Below are 16,073 nucleotides of genomic sequence, written 5' to 3'. Positions count from 1 at the left end.
ACGTAAAAGCCTCAAATGGCTTGGGACCGGGGTTGGGGCTCAAGGTACACCTGTCTCCATATATTCCTACAAGACCACTCCAGTCTTCAATGGAAGCCCTTCTTTGCAAACCCCGCCCCCCCAAATAAGGTGAGGGGGAGTTGGTGATGAAAGGGGCCTGCTCTGGCATCGCACCTCACCTGTGCAATTCACTTCCAAGGGAGGTGCAACTGGCACCCACCTTACCTTGCTTTCGGCAGCAAGGTAAGACTTTTTTTGTTTAGTATCTGTTTTTAGATTAGGACTATTGGTCTTGCTGCCAGTTTATTGTTTTATTGCGTGGTTGTTTCACTGCCAACATGGTGTTTATCCTCCTATTGTATTTATATTGTATTTTTTACCCTATTATGTTTTGAGTTACTATTGTCATTTATTTTTACCTGTAATTTCTATTTTTATTCTGTATCACTGTTTATGATTGCACTGTAAGCTGTCCGGAGAGTCTTTGTTGGTTTGTTTGTTTAGTCTTTGTTTATTGCATACAAATGCAATAAACAAACAAAAGGGAGGACTTGCTGTTAAACTCTGAGGATCAGGCCCAATGGGAAGGGCCAGGAATCCATGTCTGAAGGCCTTTTACTGGGCAATTCATGACAGGGGCTTTGCATTTATTCAGGACGCGTCTGTCAAAACCAGGTCTGCATTTAAAAGTGCTTAAGAACATAACATACGAACATATGAGCCACGTTGCATTGGCCAAGGTCCATCTAGGCCAGAATTTAGTTCATACAATGGCCATCCAGCTGCCCACTGGACCCAGTGAGCAGGAAGAGTGCAGGAGCATCCTCCAGCCCATGTTCTCCAGCAACTGGTGCACACAGACGCGCTGCCTTTGCTACCTGAGGGAGCACACAGCTATTATGACTAGTGGCCTTTGAAAGTCTCCTCCTCCACAAGTTTGTCCAGTCCCCTTTTAAAGCCATCCAAATTGGTGGCCAACACTACATCCTGTGCAAGTGAATTTCATAGACCAACTAGGCACGGCATGAAGTATTTACCTTTTACTTGTCCTGAGTCTTCCTCCAGGCAGCTTATGAGGTGACTCCGGGCTCCAATATCACGAAAATTATCTCCTTACCTGTGTCTCCATTGCATGCATAATTCTGCATCTCTCTCTCATATCTCCCTTGCTTGCCCTTTTTCTAAGATAAATAATCCCAAATGTCTTACTCTTTAGAAGCAGGGAGTCTCTCCAGCCCATTGATCATTTCAGTGGTGATCTTCTGCACGTTTTCCAAGTCTATAATATTGTTTTTAGGTGCAGTGACCAGAACTATGCACAGTATCCTAAATATAGTCACATCAAAGATGTACTTAAAGGGAATGTGGTACTTGCATTTTTCTTTTAAATTCCTTTCCCAATTACGCCCACCATAGAATTCACCTTTTACACAACTGCTGCCCATGGGGTTGACATTTTCATCAACATCAAGATCCCTACCTTGGTCGCTCATTGCTAGCACAGTCCACCAGCTTGTTCGTGGAGTTGCCATTTTCCCCCAGATGTGCACCGCTTTAAACTTTCTTATATTGACCCACACTTGCCATTTTGGTCTCCCTTCTATCCTTCTGGCAAGCTCCTTTTAGTTTTAAATTGAACTAAACCTCGTGATCCCATTTTGTTTTGAACACCCTAAACTTGGCCTCTTCACAGCTTGTTCCTAATTCCAGGTCTTTGATGAATACGTTCAATAAGCACTGGACCCAATACAGATTCCTGTGGGACCCCGGTGTTTACATTGCTGTTTTGGGAGAATTTGCCATATATTCCTTTTCTCTGTTTTCTGTCCTTTAACAAATAACCAATTCATAGGAGTACCCATCTTTTTATTTTATGGCTGCTAAGTTTTTTCAGGGGTTTTTGGTGAGCCACTTTGATGGAAGTCCAGGTAAACAATATCTTCTGCATCACCCTGCCCACATTTTGACACTGTCAAGAGGTAGGACTTACCTTTGCTGAAGCCACGTTAATTCTTTTTCAGCAGGGCTTGTCCTTCTAAATGCATACTAATTTCATGTTTAATAATGTTTTCAACCAATTTACCTGGAACAGGAGTTAAGCTAACTAGCCCATAATTTCCCAGATCCCTCTGGATCCATTCATAAATTTAGTGTTACTTTCCTCAGTCCCCTGTTAAAAGTTACAGGATCTTAAGGACATGTTACATATTTTGGAAGATGGTTAGCAATTCCATATTTGAGTTGTTTAAGAAGTCGCAGACGGATTGCATCTGGGCCCAGTGATTTATTAACTTTCAATTTGTCAATAAAGTTGAGAACTTCATCTTTTGTCACCATTATGTGCATCAATCTCTCAACCTCCCTTCCTAAAAACATCAGTTCAGGCACAGGTTCTACATCATCTTCTGTGAAGACAGATGAACAGAATTGATTTAGTTCCTTTTCAATCTGCTTATTTATCTTTAGGACTCCTGTAACTCCATTGTTTTGCAATGGTCCAGCTGCCTCCCTAGCTGTTTTCCTGCTTCTGATATATTGAAAGAAATTATTGTTGGCTTTAACATTGTTAGGAAAATACTCCTAAACTTCCCCTGCTTTTGCATCTTTTATTGACTGTTTGCATCTCCCTGAATAGTGTTGTGCTTCTTTTCGTTTACTTTGTTTGGGCAAGATTTCTGTTTTCTGAAGGAGGCCTTCTTTTCTCTGATAGCTTCCTTGACCTTGCTTGTTAGCCATGTTAGTGATCCCTTAGACTTAGTACTGCCTGTCCTAGTTTGTGGTATGCATTCCAGGTGAACTTCTTTTATTCTGGTTTTAAGTAAGCTCCAGGCATTTTGAAGGGATACAACTCTTTTGACTCTTCCTTGCAACTTCTTTTTTACCAGGTCTCCCATTTTAGAGAAGTTTTCTTGGCCTTCCTGCCTTTGTGCTGTGTGCTTTTAATTCTGTTCGTCAAGAGTATCCTTTGTTGGGTACAAACTGAAGTAGCACATTTGAGATATCACTGGCAACTATATAATGTCCGGCTCTTATCTGTTTATCTTTGCTCAGCATGGCAAAAGTTAATTTTAAACATTTACAATGACACGATGTCACTTAGTTACACATTCCTGAGGATAGCAAAAGAAAGCATCTATATGTCCTAACCACTTTTATGCTCTGGAGTCCCTTCTTTTTTGTTATTATACCATTAGAAATCCATCTGCTTTCTGCAAAAGAGGACCTCAGCTATGGCTGTCTGCTGCATGGCTTTGAACAAATTTCGTTTTTCCCTCCCTCCCTCCTTCCATTAAACAGCTAGTTGAATTCTTTACAGCTTCCTTCTAGGCAGGACTCTTCCTAGGGCTTTGAAATCTTCTCTTCCTTACACAAGCGTATAGGAACCTGTGTGGTTATTTACTTTATATAATACCTCAGCGGCACTACTTCTTCCCCTATTGCCAGGATGGTAAGAGAAGCCTGGGACCACGGAGGAGACCAAACCATCATTTTCATGTAGGACTTTGCCCACTGATACAAGGAAGGTAGCTGCTATCATCATCATCATCATCATCATCATCATCATCATCATCATCATCTCTATACCTCTATACACTACTCATAGCTGAAGCTCTCAGGGCAGTTCACAACATTTAAGTCACCCATCCAGATTTCAGGCAGGCCTGACACTGCTTAGCTTCCGAGATTAGGCAGGATCAGGCACTTCGGGCTATATGGGAACTATATTTTTGAGGCAGTGGCAAGAAATGATGGCTTAAGTTGGAAACATGAGTTCACCATTTGAGCATGTATGAACTGAGTCCTGGTGGTGTTTATGTGATCCTGTCAGTATCAAAGGCACAACATTCATCCCACTCTTTTGGGCCATTTCTTAAATCCAGTTTGGATAACTGTAACATGGCAGAATGAGCTCTCCCTTCCCCATGGGGACACCTCAGTCCTGATCTTCTCAGCTCCCCGGTGTCCCTTTGCTGGACTGGTTGCATTGAGCAACACATCCTCTCCTTGTAAGTGTCTATGAAATAAATGAGTCAGATTTGAGAAAAGGTTACTCTATTGCAACGGGAGCCTCTCGCAAGGGCCTACGTTGTAGGGAGTCAGCAAACAAAGCCATGGGATAAGGGCTACTCTGAGCTGAACTAAAATAGAATGGAAGACTGGTCACCATTTTTGGAAATCGAACTTCGTTCAAGGCCAGCCAAAAGGAAATGGGTGTTGTGTGCGATAGCAAACAAAATGTAGGCAGCAATTTCCACATAGCTTCCAATGAAAGAATCCATTTGGATGATAAATTAGCCTATTAGTAAAGATCATTGCAAAGTTTTGAATTGGATATTGGAAGTAATGAGTGCAGTATGAACAGAAGGCAGAACTGTTTCCATCCCAGAATGTTTGTTGATGATGCGTTTACACAGGGCAGGTCTCTCACCTGCATTATCATTTGCCACTTGTTGACAGCTGTTGTCTCATCCGCAGGGAAGCACACAAAAGGCTTGCGCAATGTGCTTTAGTGCCAAGTCAGGGTTAGAAGCGCCTCTTCACAGCCAGCAACACCCTCCCACTCCATGCTCATCAGGCATTTTTGCAGATACTCATTTGTCCTGAGGAGCCCCCTTAGAATGAGGAGCAAGAAATATGGCTAAGTCTAATAGGAAAGAATCAGTCTGGCTGATTCTTGGAAGACAGAAGGAATAGCAGCAGCTAGCCAGTCCCATGTTGCTGGTTTTCTATGGTTGTCCCCCTGTAGCTGACTCTGCCATTCTTCACTTGCCTTCATCCCTTGTTAGAATAGCCTTTCCCAACCTAGTGTTGTCCAGACATTTTGGCTGCAATGCTGACATTCTTGATCTTTGGCCAAAGTAGCTGGAGCTGATGGGCTGTGAAGCCAGTATCAGCTGGAGCGTACCAGGTTGAGGAAGCCTGCTTAAGAATCTTTTACCTCAGCACTTTGCCAGTAAACAAATCTACCTAACTCTGAGCTAGGGAAGGGGTTGTGCCATGAGCGGTGCATTCTGATGTCCCTGAGTCAAGGGTCCTTTGCTCACTGCACCATAAAGAGCTTCAGGTAAAGTTCGGCTGCAGTCTCTCTATCCACTCATTCAGTCATGCAGATCATGGCAGGGCTGAAGACTCAACATTGAGTGCAACACCAGAGCACAGTTTTGATCACAGCTTTGCTGGAACACTTTTCATTACGCTTTCTATACCTGCGGGTCTCTCCATACGAGAAGACTGCTGCTTCCATAGAGGCCAGTGTTGTGCAGCAGTAGGATGTTGATGCACGTAGTTACTGTTCCAGGTAAAATAGTCAAGCAGGACCCAGATCTTCGTCTGCTGGCCCTTCAATGGCTGGATTTTCAGACGAGAGCAGTGTTTCGTTTTCCTGAGAGGGAAGTGCTGCTTGGAATGTGGCCCATGATGCTGTATGTGAGAGGTGGGGGAATGGAGCACTTGGGCTCAGATAAAGGGAAGGGTGCTTGGTGAGGGTCAAGCAGAGCTGCAGCCAAGCCTGAGCAAATGTGAGAAGTACATGTCCTTGCCAAGCCCTTTTTGCCCTCCCTCCACACCAAAGTTGATAGTCACAAAGCCAGGCAAGGCACACTATTTAGCAAAAATGTTTAATCTCTCCTTGATGCGTGTGTTTATTTACAAGTACTAAATCTGAAGAACATTAAAATAGGAAATAGCAGGATATTTACACAATCAAAGGGTGCCGACCTGCCACACTGGCACAGTTGCTTCAAGTTTGAAACAATCACATAAAGTTATCATGATTTTTTCTTTTTTAAAATTTTACTATTAAAATTCTTTGTTTCTTATTTTCTCTCCTCCTCCCCTCCCATGCCCCCTTTCCCTTTCTTAAAGGACAGCTAATGGTGGCCTTGACATTCTTCGGAAGAGAGAGAGGTAGGATCCTGCAAGGCTGTATGCATTTTAAACCTAAGAAATGGAAGTGCCCAGAGCAGAGGAAAACTGCAGTGGGGAAAGGTCTTGTTCAACATCCTTTTTAGAGTACCACCTGCTAGCTTCACTCTCCAGTCTGCTTTTCATCCTAAACCTTCATATTCCACGACATTGTGGATGCTCCCCGAACACACTCTTTCCTGGAATTGGATGTCCAACAGAAGCGTACCACGTCCACCCATAACATGCTTTGCGCTGACCTCTCTGACCTGTCTGAAGATGAACGAAGGCCCAACACTGGCTGCCTTGCACAAACCATCCAAGGTATGAAGTTGGCATGGGGAAAGGAGTACTCCATGGATACCCAAGGTTCTTGTACATGGCACTGAGCCTAGCTCTGTTCAGAAGCTGAAACATTCAACATCTCTACACAGGTGTTCCTTCAATCCTATTCCTGAGATGTTTTTAGACAGCACCGCTAGTTGAGGTTATGAGCAATGTGGAATTGAGGATAGAAGGGAGGTGGTGAAGTATGATTAAGCGCTTTTAATAATGGATGTGAAAAACTGAAATAGCACCTAAAGCACAGAAGATAGATTCACATGTCTCTCTTGGTAGGGAACTCTCAAGTAATAGCCTTTATGTAGATGTTAATACTGCAATCCTGTTTGCTGGTAGGGGATTACAGATAATATGGATGAGAATGGTCTGTCATGGTGCTTGGCTGTAAATGTAGAAAATAAGCAATAATGGACAACAGAAATCCTTTTTCCAACATAGGCACCTGCTGCTAATTAGGTGCTGTTAGGAAGCCTTGGCTATCTATGCCTATCATCACTTGGGCAAAGGGGAATGAGCAAGTGGTCGTTTGTCCTCAGTCCTGCTTTAGACTGTTTTTTTAAAACATCCACTTTACAGGTTGTTTCTAAACACCTATCTCTCCTCACTGTAGGCTTCCTGCCATTTTAAATCCTACACTTTGATGTTTAAGGTTTAATTGCTATTTAATTTTGTCAAATCATCAGTTGTTAGAGGCCATGACATCATGGGGCCTCAGTAAACTCCTACCCGGTCCCAAAGGGTTAACAGACTCTTTTAAAAAGTTTTCTTTCTCATGTGAGCATCAAAATGACATCAAAAGACCTTCTCTAGTGCTAATTATATGAATGCACAAATTCAAAGTCCAGCAACGCTGTACAAACACCAGGGGAGTCAGCACTGCTGTCATTCAGCACTATTATCCTGAGATGGCGTTTGTAGGTATGTAAAACCAGATGAGAGTGCTAATAAAATATTTAAACTTGTGGAAAGCAGTGACATCCCACCTCTTCTCACACTGTTCAGCACACTTGTAATAGAGATGCGGTCACAGGTTGTATCAGAATGTAGAATGTAGATACAACCTTAAAGGTAAGTAAGTGGAAAGACAGGGTAGCTTCGCACGTAGCAAAAGGCCATGGAAAGGCTAAAGGAAGCACTGGTTAGAGGCATAAGAACTGCTTTGCTGGGTTAAGACCAAATGCCCATCCAGGCCAGCATTTAGCCCAACAGGAGCCAAGCAGGTATTTCTGGGCCATTTACAAACACAGCAAGAAGGAAACAGCCCTCGACCTGTTCCAGTCCGGAACTCAGTAAATATATGGACCTCAAAGATGGCTATTAAGTTAGACTTTAGCAAAACATAGGTAGGGTGAGCACCCGGAGGCTAAAAGCTGTCTGGCTGGCCACAGTAGGCATTTCCAGCTTTGAAATTGATGTCCAGTTTGCTGAGGCACCTTAGAAAGCCACTGCTGAAGTGAACATTTAGTCATATATACATTACCAAGATAAGCCTGACTCAAAAACAAGAAAATGGAGGAGGGGCATAAAAACTTAAAAGTGCTTGGAAGTAAAGATTTTACTGGCCTAACAGGTTTTGAAGAGTATCTTCTTCATGGGTGCTTAAAACACACACTATGGTTATCTGTATTGACAACACCCATTCACACATTAAGTTTTCCATGTGTTTTGCTTGAATCATGCTTCTTTTTCTGTTCACACAGGGCATGGGAATGCTCCAAGATAACCACTGACATTTCTCCCCCAATAGGGATAGATCGATATTGGTATCAACGTACCAAGGATGGATTGGGAGGGGAAGAATAAAGTGGAACCTTAGCAAACGGAGTTGCTTCCACACTGGAACCCTTTAGTGCTACTGAAACCTTGGATTTCTGCCATGATCTGGAAGCAGAACTAAGAGATTCCACAGAAGCGTGAACTAAACTCCTCTATAACGAAATCTCATTCAGCAAAGGTTTCCAGTGTTCATCTCTTTGTAGCCTTCAGGCTGTTTTATTGCTTCCAGATGAGTTCAGGTATGACAATTAGTGATGAATAGCATATTAATTGTCCCTTAAACAGCCTGTCTTGAATGCCCCCGTTTCAGTTGCTGTTCCCTTAGGGAGGTGGAAGAAGTTTTTATGGATGATCTCCTGTCAGTGTAAAAGAAAAAAAAAGTCTGAGGAAGGCACTGATAGAAGCCTTCTCCCAGTAGAAATGCACACTGAGACAATTAAAAGACAACTGACCACTCATGCTTAAGCCAGGTTTAACACAGCACCATAAAACGGGAAGACCCACAAACAGAATAAATGATCAGCACAGGAGCTCTTAAAAACCTCAGTAACACTCCAGCTGCTCACCTAGAAAAGCCAGTCATAAAGGTGCGTTTTTCTACCAAGAAACTTTGCCACAAAGCAAGTCTGCAGCAAAACAAAATAAAGGGACACACAGAAAAGACAGGCTTGTAATGATTTAACATGTCATTTGGCTGCTCCATGAGAAATGAGCGAGCAAAAAAAGCAAATCCAGAGAACTAATGTAGAAGAAACTTGGGCCTGTAGAAGGAAAAAAATGGTTTAAAACTGCTCTACCAAGGATAGTCAAGAATACAAAGAGATTCTCTACTTATTCCATGGGACTATTCCAAATGAACCCATCAGCAAGCACACTGGAAAGGTATTTTCTCACAGAAACCATTTGCTGATTTCAGCAGAATCATGACCATTTGTGCTCTGCTGCCTGCTCACCATTTACTTCTCACTGCCTGTGGAAAAGCCACTGCGTTTCTCTCCTGCTTCAGGCATTGTCTCCAAAGCCACTGGCTCCGTTTCTGTGGCAGAAGTAGGATTGCTGAAGGCAGTACAAGAGACGTAAAAGGTATCCCCACAAACATACACACACACACTTGTGTTTCTGCACTGGCAGCTGTGCCCCACTCCACAAAAAGAGGGCTACATCCCTCTAAAACCAGGGAAAACACCATCTTTCCATGGTCAAATTTATCCTATTCGTCTATGCATGCATGCATGTGCAAACATAGTTGCTGGGTGTCTAACGCAGGCCCTGCCACCGCCGTGCTTGCTCCTGCCCTTGAGGCGGGGATGGAACCAAGTTTCTATGCAAGAACCCAACATGGAGTTGAGTGTCCATGTCCAGAAAGGGCTTCCAGTTGAGACTTTTATTGCACCATCATCCCATCCCATTCATGGAATTTTATAGTGTGCTCAGATGGCTTTTATTTGCAAATCTCCCATGTTTTCCCATTACTTCTTTTGCCTTGTTTTCTTACTGTAGAAAAACTGCTGAGGAGGAGAAGATGGAATTGCTGTCCATTTGCTTTTTAGTGGATAGTGCTGGCAGACCTACACCTGGAGGCACCCAATCTCAGCGACCTGATGCTCAAACCAGATCCATCCTACATCCTGGTATGTGAATTGTGAACTTGCAATTATTTCAGCCAAAGTTTTCTGCCTGGCAGAAAGCCTAGACATGGGGGAAAAAGTTGCCTTTCTTAAGTCCCCTGTACTGGGATGTTTTTCTCAAGAGCTTCCTTTCCCATGGCCGTGCTGCAGAACAGTGTAGATGACTCCATTGATTCAAGGTGTGTAAGTAGTTTAGGATGAGGAGGTGTGATGAACTGAGGCCTTCCAAGAAGAATGTACATCCCAAGACACGTCTGAAGGTCCTTTAAATTAATCCATCTCTGATGGCATTTTATCCAACCTTATGGTGTTTTTACTGTAAAAGGAGAACCTAAGAGAAAGTTGCTTATTTGAGGCAAGACATTTAAAAGTTTTATTTTTCCTATTGAACTTTCCCACTGTTACTCACTGTTATTGCTGAGATGCCTAAATAAGAGGTGCCTAAGTGGACAGCTCTTCGTTAAGGAATGTGGGCTCAAATTAAATCAGAACAGAGGGAAGATCTGGTCACCTGCTCCTGGAAGTTTAGAGCTGCTCTTACACCAAGCCCAAAGATCCCACCTCTGCCTCTTTCCATAGTGTCAATTATGTAAAGTTTTATGCTCCCAAGTACACTTTGAACCAAGCCCAAGGAAGGGGAATCAGTGAAATGTTGTGGTCTATTTTGTATGCAGCAACACTTAGCTGTCCTTTAAGGTACCCTTTTCCAGAAATAAACCATTGACATTCTTTCCCCCACCCACCCTTGTACAAGAAGTGACAAATTAATTCAAAATTTCAAAAATAAAAAGGTCTAAACAAACCTCTAGTATTGAACACTTGCATTTTTCTTTTTAAAAAAGATCAACTCAGACTAAACTCTAGCACAGTCATGCAACAGCCCACAGTCCTATGGAACCAGAGATATCTCAGAATTCCATAGGGGTTTTTTTGTTTTGATTTATTTTTATTGTCTTCTTGACTTCTCCTCTTCCTCCTCTTTAATTAAAAAAATAATTAAAAAGGCTAAAAACAAAATTACAAAGCAATCTGAGATGTATATAGGCTTCACAAAAGATTGTTCTGCTTGGTGAGAAATGTCCGATATTTTCCCCATTTGATTTTTGCACTGCTTGTGTAAAAACCGTATTTTATATTGGTTTGATCTCCTTCAGTTTAACTATACAGTGCCCCACTGGGGCACAAGAATTAGATTGTAACAACATATATATATATACACGCACACGCACACACATTTTAAATTTTAATTCAAAACTTCATTACATCTCTCTCCCCCCCTCATTTGCACTCTAAGGGAATGGGCTGTGTCAGGCTTGGTTTGTCCTGCAACAGCCTTTCTCGGAACATTATTACCGAGGCTGTGACAGCGACTTAGTCTATTGGTTGTGGGTGGGTGAAGGCTGAAAACGTGGTGGATTTGGTCACCTGAGTTGAATTAGGGCACTGGCTTCATCACACTGATGCACCTAAAATAGTAATTAAAGGCATTACATCCATCAAGAACTCAACTGAGGGTGTTATGCTGCAATTCTAAACACACTTGCTTGGAAGTAATTCCCATGGAGCGCAACAGGACTTACTTCTGAGTAGTCATATATAGGATTGCAATGTTAGTCTGAATAAAGATTGAGTGGAATGAAGAGATGATGAAAAAAAGAGAGGGGCAAGCAAAGGGAAACAGATGCCCCAGGACAAATCTTGATGAGGCCCTTGGAAGATCTGGCATATCTCACTTCTTGTGCAGCAGGCTGGAGCTAGATTTACTGGTTCTTTAGCAGTGATGCGAGTTAGAAACCCAAATCAGGTTCCTCAGAAATGCTCTGCTAGTGTGCTTGACATTTATTTTATGCATTTATCTATAAACCATCCATGGGCGCAGGAAAGTTTAAAACAGAATGGCGGAGGGCCAGCATACCGATCGTGGGCTGAACACCTCGAATCAAATCCTAGTTTAACTAGGGAAAGTCACTTGTTCCCTTAGCTTCAATTATATGTTTGTACATTGAGAGCAGGAGTGGGGATGACTTCTTTTGCAGGGGTGCTGTGATGCTGAATGCCATCTCCCACTCAAAATTGTAAGATTGCTAATAAATAAAAGGCTCCTTTCCTACAGTACAAAATTCACATTTCAAAGATAGAGCTGCAGTGACAGCTGTACAAAATTCTAGGGACCTTTTCCAGGGGTTGGGGGTTGCTTTAGAGTGAGAACACCTCCTAACTCAAGTGGGAGCCAACCCTATCTTAAAGTGTACACAACATCTCTGCACAATACAAGACACTACGGCAGCAATAAGAGAACACTTGCCTTTAGCTGCACCAGAAGTACCCACCTGCAGCGTGGATAATGTGCGGGTTCCCAAGATCATCAGACTGCCCTTTCACTGTATGAGCACCTCTTTCCCTGGCCGCCTGCAATGCAGTGATGGCAGTTGCTAACAAAGGGAAGCCCAAAGCCAGATAGTCAGCCAGCGACCAGCAGAATTGTGGAAAGAGGAGAAAGCCTTTGCGTTGGACCAAATAGCAGAGAACCGATGTAGGACTCCAATTACAGGAGCAGCCTCTACATTCTCTTCTACTAGCTGTAGTACCTTCATCAGATGGAAGTGGACAATGTTGTCCCATTCCAACTGAGATTTTAATTTCTCTACTGCCTAGAGAGGTCAGGAACCAAGGTAGCAAAACATGCTATGGATAACAACTTTGTGTTTCACTGAAGATTGGTTAAAATGAGGATGGGCAACTTGCGGCCTACAACTCCCATCAGCCTAGCCAGGATAGCCAGTGATGACAGATAATGGGAGTTGTAAGTCAGAGCATCTGGAGGGCCACAAGTTGTCCACCCTAACTCACAGATTCTTGGCAGGATGTAAGGATTTAATCTCTCCACTTGAGGATCACGGCTGCTGCCACACGCCAGCACAAGAGAGATACTGACCCCTTGCCATGCAACTGAGGATGCACACTCCCTTTGCACCTGCTCCCCTTTTCTCATTAGCCAACCCCCTGCCCCCAAATCCGTTGCAACTATTTCTAACTCGGGTTTTGTTGAAGGTGAAGACGACTTTCATTACAAGACACCATTTCTCTTGCCTTCGTCCCTGCTTGCTTGTGCAGATGCACGGCGTTTTGCTGAAAATGGGATAATGTATAAATTAAATATTCTAGTGAGACATGTGTTCATGCACACATCCAACTGTAGGAAAAGAAAAAGGTGGGGGCAACCCAGTACGTGCTGTTCCTGTAAGTGCTATCCTGCAACTCCATGCCGGATCATCCTTTGTTCCTCATCTCTTTGGATGAAGACTGCCCTGGTGATTTCTCTTGCCCAGGGCCGACACTGCTGCAGAGTGCCAGTGCCGTGGGAATGCGGAGGGACAACAGAGCCAATACAGGCAGATGCAGAGCTCTTGCATGGCCCAGACCCAATCGCCTACTACTGCATTTGCTAGTAAAGCCACAATCCTATGCAGGTCTAGGCAGAAAAAGGGCCCATGACTGCCGGCAGGTTGAAACATGCATAGGCTTATGTCCAAAAGAGCTTTTCTTGACAATGGAAGAGAGAATACTGGGAATCGGTTCAAATGGGCAGCCCCACCGTCTACACAGTGCCTCTTAGGATCAAATGCTGATTTGAAAGTTCTGCTATGTCAAGTGGAAAACTTACAAATGAGCAAGGGGCATACAAGGCGGATGGGGCAAGGAGAGCTTCAAAAGGGCTGCTAAATTCAACTTATAAATAGCTCATCCAGACTTATGTATAAAAAGGCAAAGCTCGAAGTGTTCTTTTTAAGTGTACCTCTTCCTACAAAGTAATTTACTAGGCCTGTCATATCAAATGGGAAAGATCTCCCTTTGTGAATCGCTACACATGGCAATCCCTACTTTTTGAAGTTCTTTGCCTTCTTGTGTCTATACCTCCAGCACCCTCTTAAGCAGCATCCAAAACATGGGCTTCTCTTTTGGCCTGTGCTAAAAACATTCAAACAAAACATGGCACAGGGCAAAATGTAGGAAGAACCAAAGATAGTGGGACATCCTCATAGTCCCATTAATCCCATTTCTATCCCAACCAAGTAAACAAAGCAAAACAAAAACCTGCAGTGTTTGTTTGAAAATTTAGAACCTCCCTCATCCCTATGCTTTTACTTTTTTTAAAAAAAACCCAATTTTTGGAAATTGTGCAAATATAGCAGTTAACACTAGAGGCAGGAGGCCAGAGAGAGAAAGGAAAGGAAGATAAAGAGCCAAAGTGTCCAGGCAAGGTGGGAAGGGAAGCAAGAACAGAATGAAAAATCATAAGCCTGCCCACCCGCCTGCTACAGGAAAACCATAATGTAAAAACGCTGTCCTAAAGTTAGTGCATCCCCCAACCTTCCACTGCCAGATCTGGGACAGGCCTTGGTGGGGGAGAGGGGGCAGTGCGGCCAAGCTGGAGCTCTTTTTCCTGGCCGTCCTTGCGCATCTCCTGGGGACCTTCAGGTTCTTTGCCACGTTGCTCCTTCCAAAAGGTCTTTAGACAGGTTCGTTCTATTTTTCATGATGATGGTTTAAGGGTTGCTTTGTTGTTCTTGCTCATTGGTGTAAAGGGTTCCAGGACGCAGCAAACTCTGTGCACGGTTCTGTGCTAGGCCCCCGTCTACTCCTGCTCGCTTCCTTTGCTGCCACGATTTGCTTGCCCTCTCTCTAGTCTCCACTGCTAGGGAAGTCTGCAGTGTGGTCTCGGCCCTTTCAGCTGCTCAGGGCCATTGTGTCAATTGCCTGCTCCAACTTACTCCGCAGCCGTTGCCGTCGGGCCTGTTCATCCTTCTCTAAAGCAGCTAAAATCTGGCAAGGAAAAGAACATGGAGGAAATTGTTAGTAAAGGAAGATTTTGCTGTAATTTGAAACACTTTCTGCAAAGGGCATTCTAGAAAAGAAAGCCGGAAGAGATTGCCCTGAACCATTAAATTTTAAATTACTACAGAGGCTTAAAAGGGATCAATTTAACTTGTTTTCAAGCTTGATTTGTCCCTTTTAAGCCTCCATAACAGTTTGTTGCTGGTTTTTTGTTTTTTTGGCAACTGGTGTGCCACCAAATTTCAGTGGTGGGGGCCGCACCAGAGGAAGGTGTGGCTCATCAATGTGAAGGCTGCATGTCAACCACCTCAGCATTAAAATCCCACCAAAGAGACAATGAAGCCCCTCTGTAAAGAAGGGCTGGGGGGGGGTGACTGTAGGATTTTACTGTTGCATTATTAATGCTAATTTTACTGATTTTTATTGTATATTTTATAATCCTGTAACCCACCCAGAGAGTCTTACTGGCTAATGGGGTGGGTTGTATATCAAATAAATAAATATCAAGCAGAGAAGAATCCCAAGATGAGCTATGCTCTTGAACATCAGAAACAGAGGAAGGGAGTCCTGCAATAGCAGCAGGAATTCAGGCTGGAACAAGATTTTATGTGAACAAATGTGTGGTCCTATCCTGGTACTTCTCAGGGCAACAGGAAAGCAGAAGGTCCTTGTTACAACTGCGGGCCTACTTTGCCCCACCATCTGGCTTACTCCTGGTTTCAGAGTTCGGTGAAAAGTTTAGACTACTGTGGTGGCAGAGCGAGATGCACATGAGGTAAGCAATGGGTTGGGAAAGCACTGAGCCTAGTGCTTTTCTTTTGCAAGTGCTTGCCACAAATTATATTAGCATTATAAAGAAAATATATACAAGGGTGCTGGGATTCAAATGTTTCTTCAACATCATCTAATTTTGCCCTCAGGGTAAAGGAGCATGAGGGAATATTTCTTAACTGGCATCACCTCTGGGAATTAAATATATCACTCTGTGGGATAATTTCCTAGGAAACCTGTGGAATCTCTTCTCAAAATGAAGAAGAAATATTCCGACAGTGCAAGTCAAAGAGAAGTCTTACCCTTAGTAATAGCTAACTGAAATCAGCCTGTGTGCGGAACTACTTTGCTTTTAAATCAGAGATATCAAAGTACAGTATCTAATTATTTCTCACAACTAGAAATTGTTAGTCACCATCTTTAAATCTGTGTCGAAAACAGTGCATGTTGTTTACTTCCATACATGTAGTCCTGACTGAAAAAACATTGTACGGTAAATCCTGCTTCCAGTTAATCCTGAACAGAATTGGATCCTATCCATCTCTGTGCCTCATTACCGACACAGTTTCATTCTTCACCAGTCTTTGCCACTGGTTGCTGGGCAGAGCTATAGAAAATGCTGATGAACCAAAAACCATGGGGCCAGTACAAACTGATGCAACACACAGCCTTAGCAAGGTCTGCCTCAGCATTGTTATTCACACATTGCCTTCACAATATTGGAAGTTGCACAACACTGGAGGATGGGGAACATGAGGTCTTCCAGTTCTTGGACTGCAGCTCCAATGATTCTTCACCTTTAGCTATGCTGGCTAG

The 16,073-nt window shown here is 43.3% G+C and overlaps 1 protein-coding gene across 4 annotated transcripts in view; it reads right to left on the bottom strand.

Annotated features, from left to right (window-relative positions):
* Positions 1–5,599: 5,599 nt before the first annotated feature.
* Positions 5,600–16,073, bottom strand: part of PLXNA1 (plexin A1) — a 342,839-nt gene continuing 332,365 nt past the window's right edge. For all 4 annotated transcript variants that reach the window (XM_044451657.1, XM_044451658.1, XM_044451659.1 and 1 more), the window contains one exon: positions 5,600–14,474. In XM_044451657.1, the coding sequence (XP_044307592.1) occupies positions 14,379–14,474 (96 nt within the window). In that variant the 3' untranslated portion in view covers positions 5,600–14,378. The remainder of the gene's footprint in view (positions 14,475–16,073) is intronic.

The sequence above is a fragment of the Varanus komodoensis genome, unplaced genomic scaffold (assembly GCF_004798865.1).
Source record: "Varanus komodoensis strain SLA01 unplaced genomic scaffold, ASM479886v1 scaffold6_2, whole genome shotgun sequence".
NCBI lineage: Eukaryota > Metazoa > Chordata > Lepidosauria > Squamata > Varanidae > Varanus > Varanus komodoensis.
Note: the sequence above shows the minus strand (reverse complement) of the source record. Positions and strands in the feature narration are given on the sequence as shown.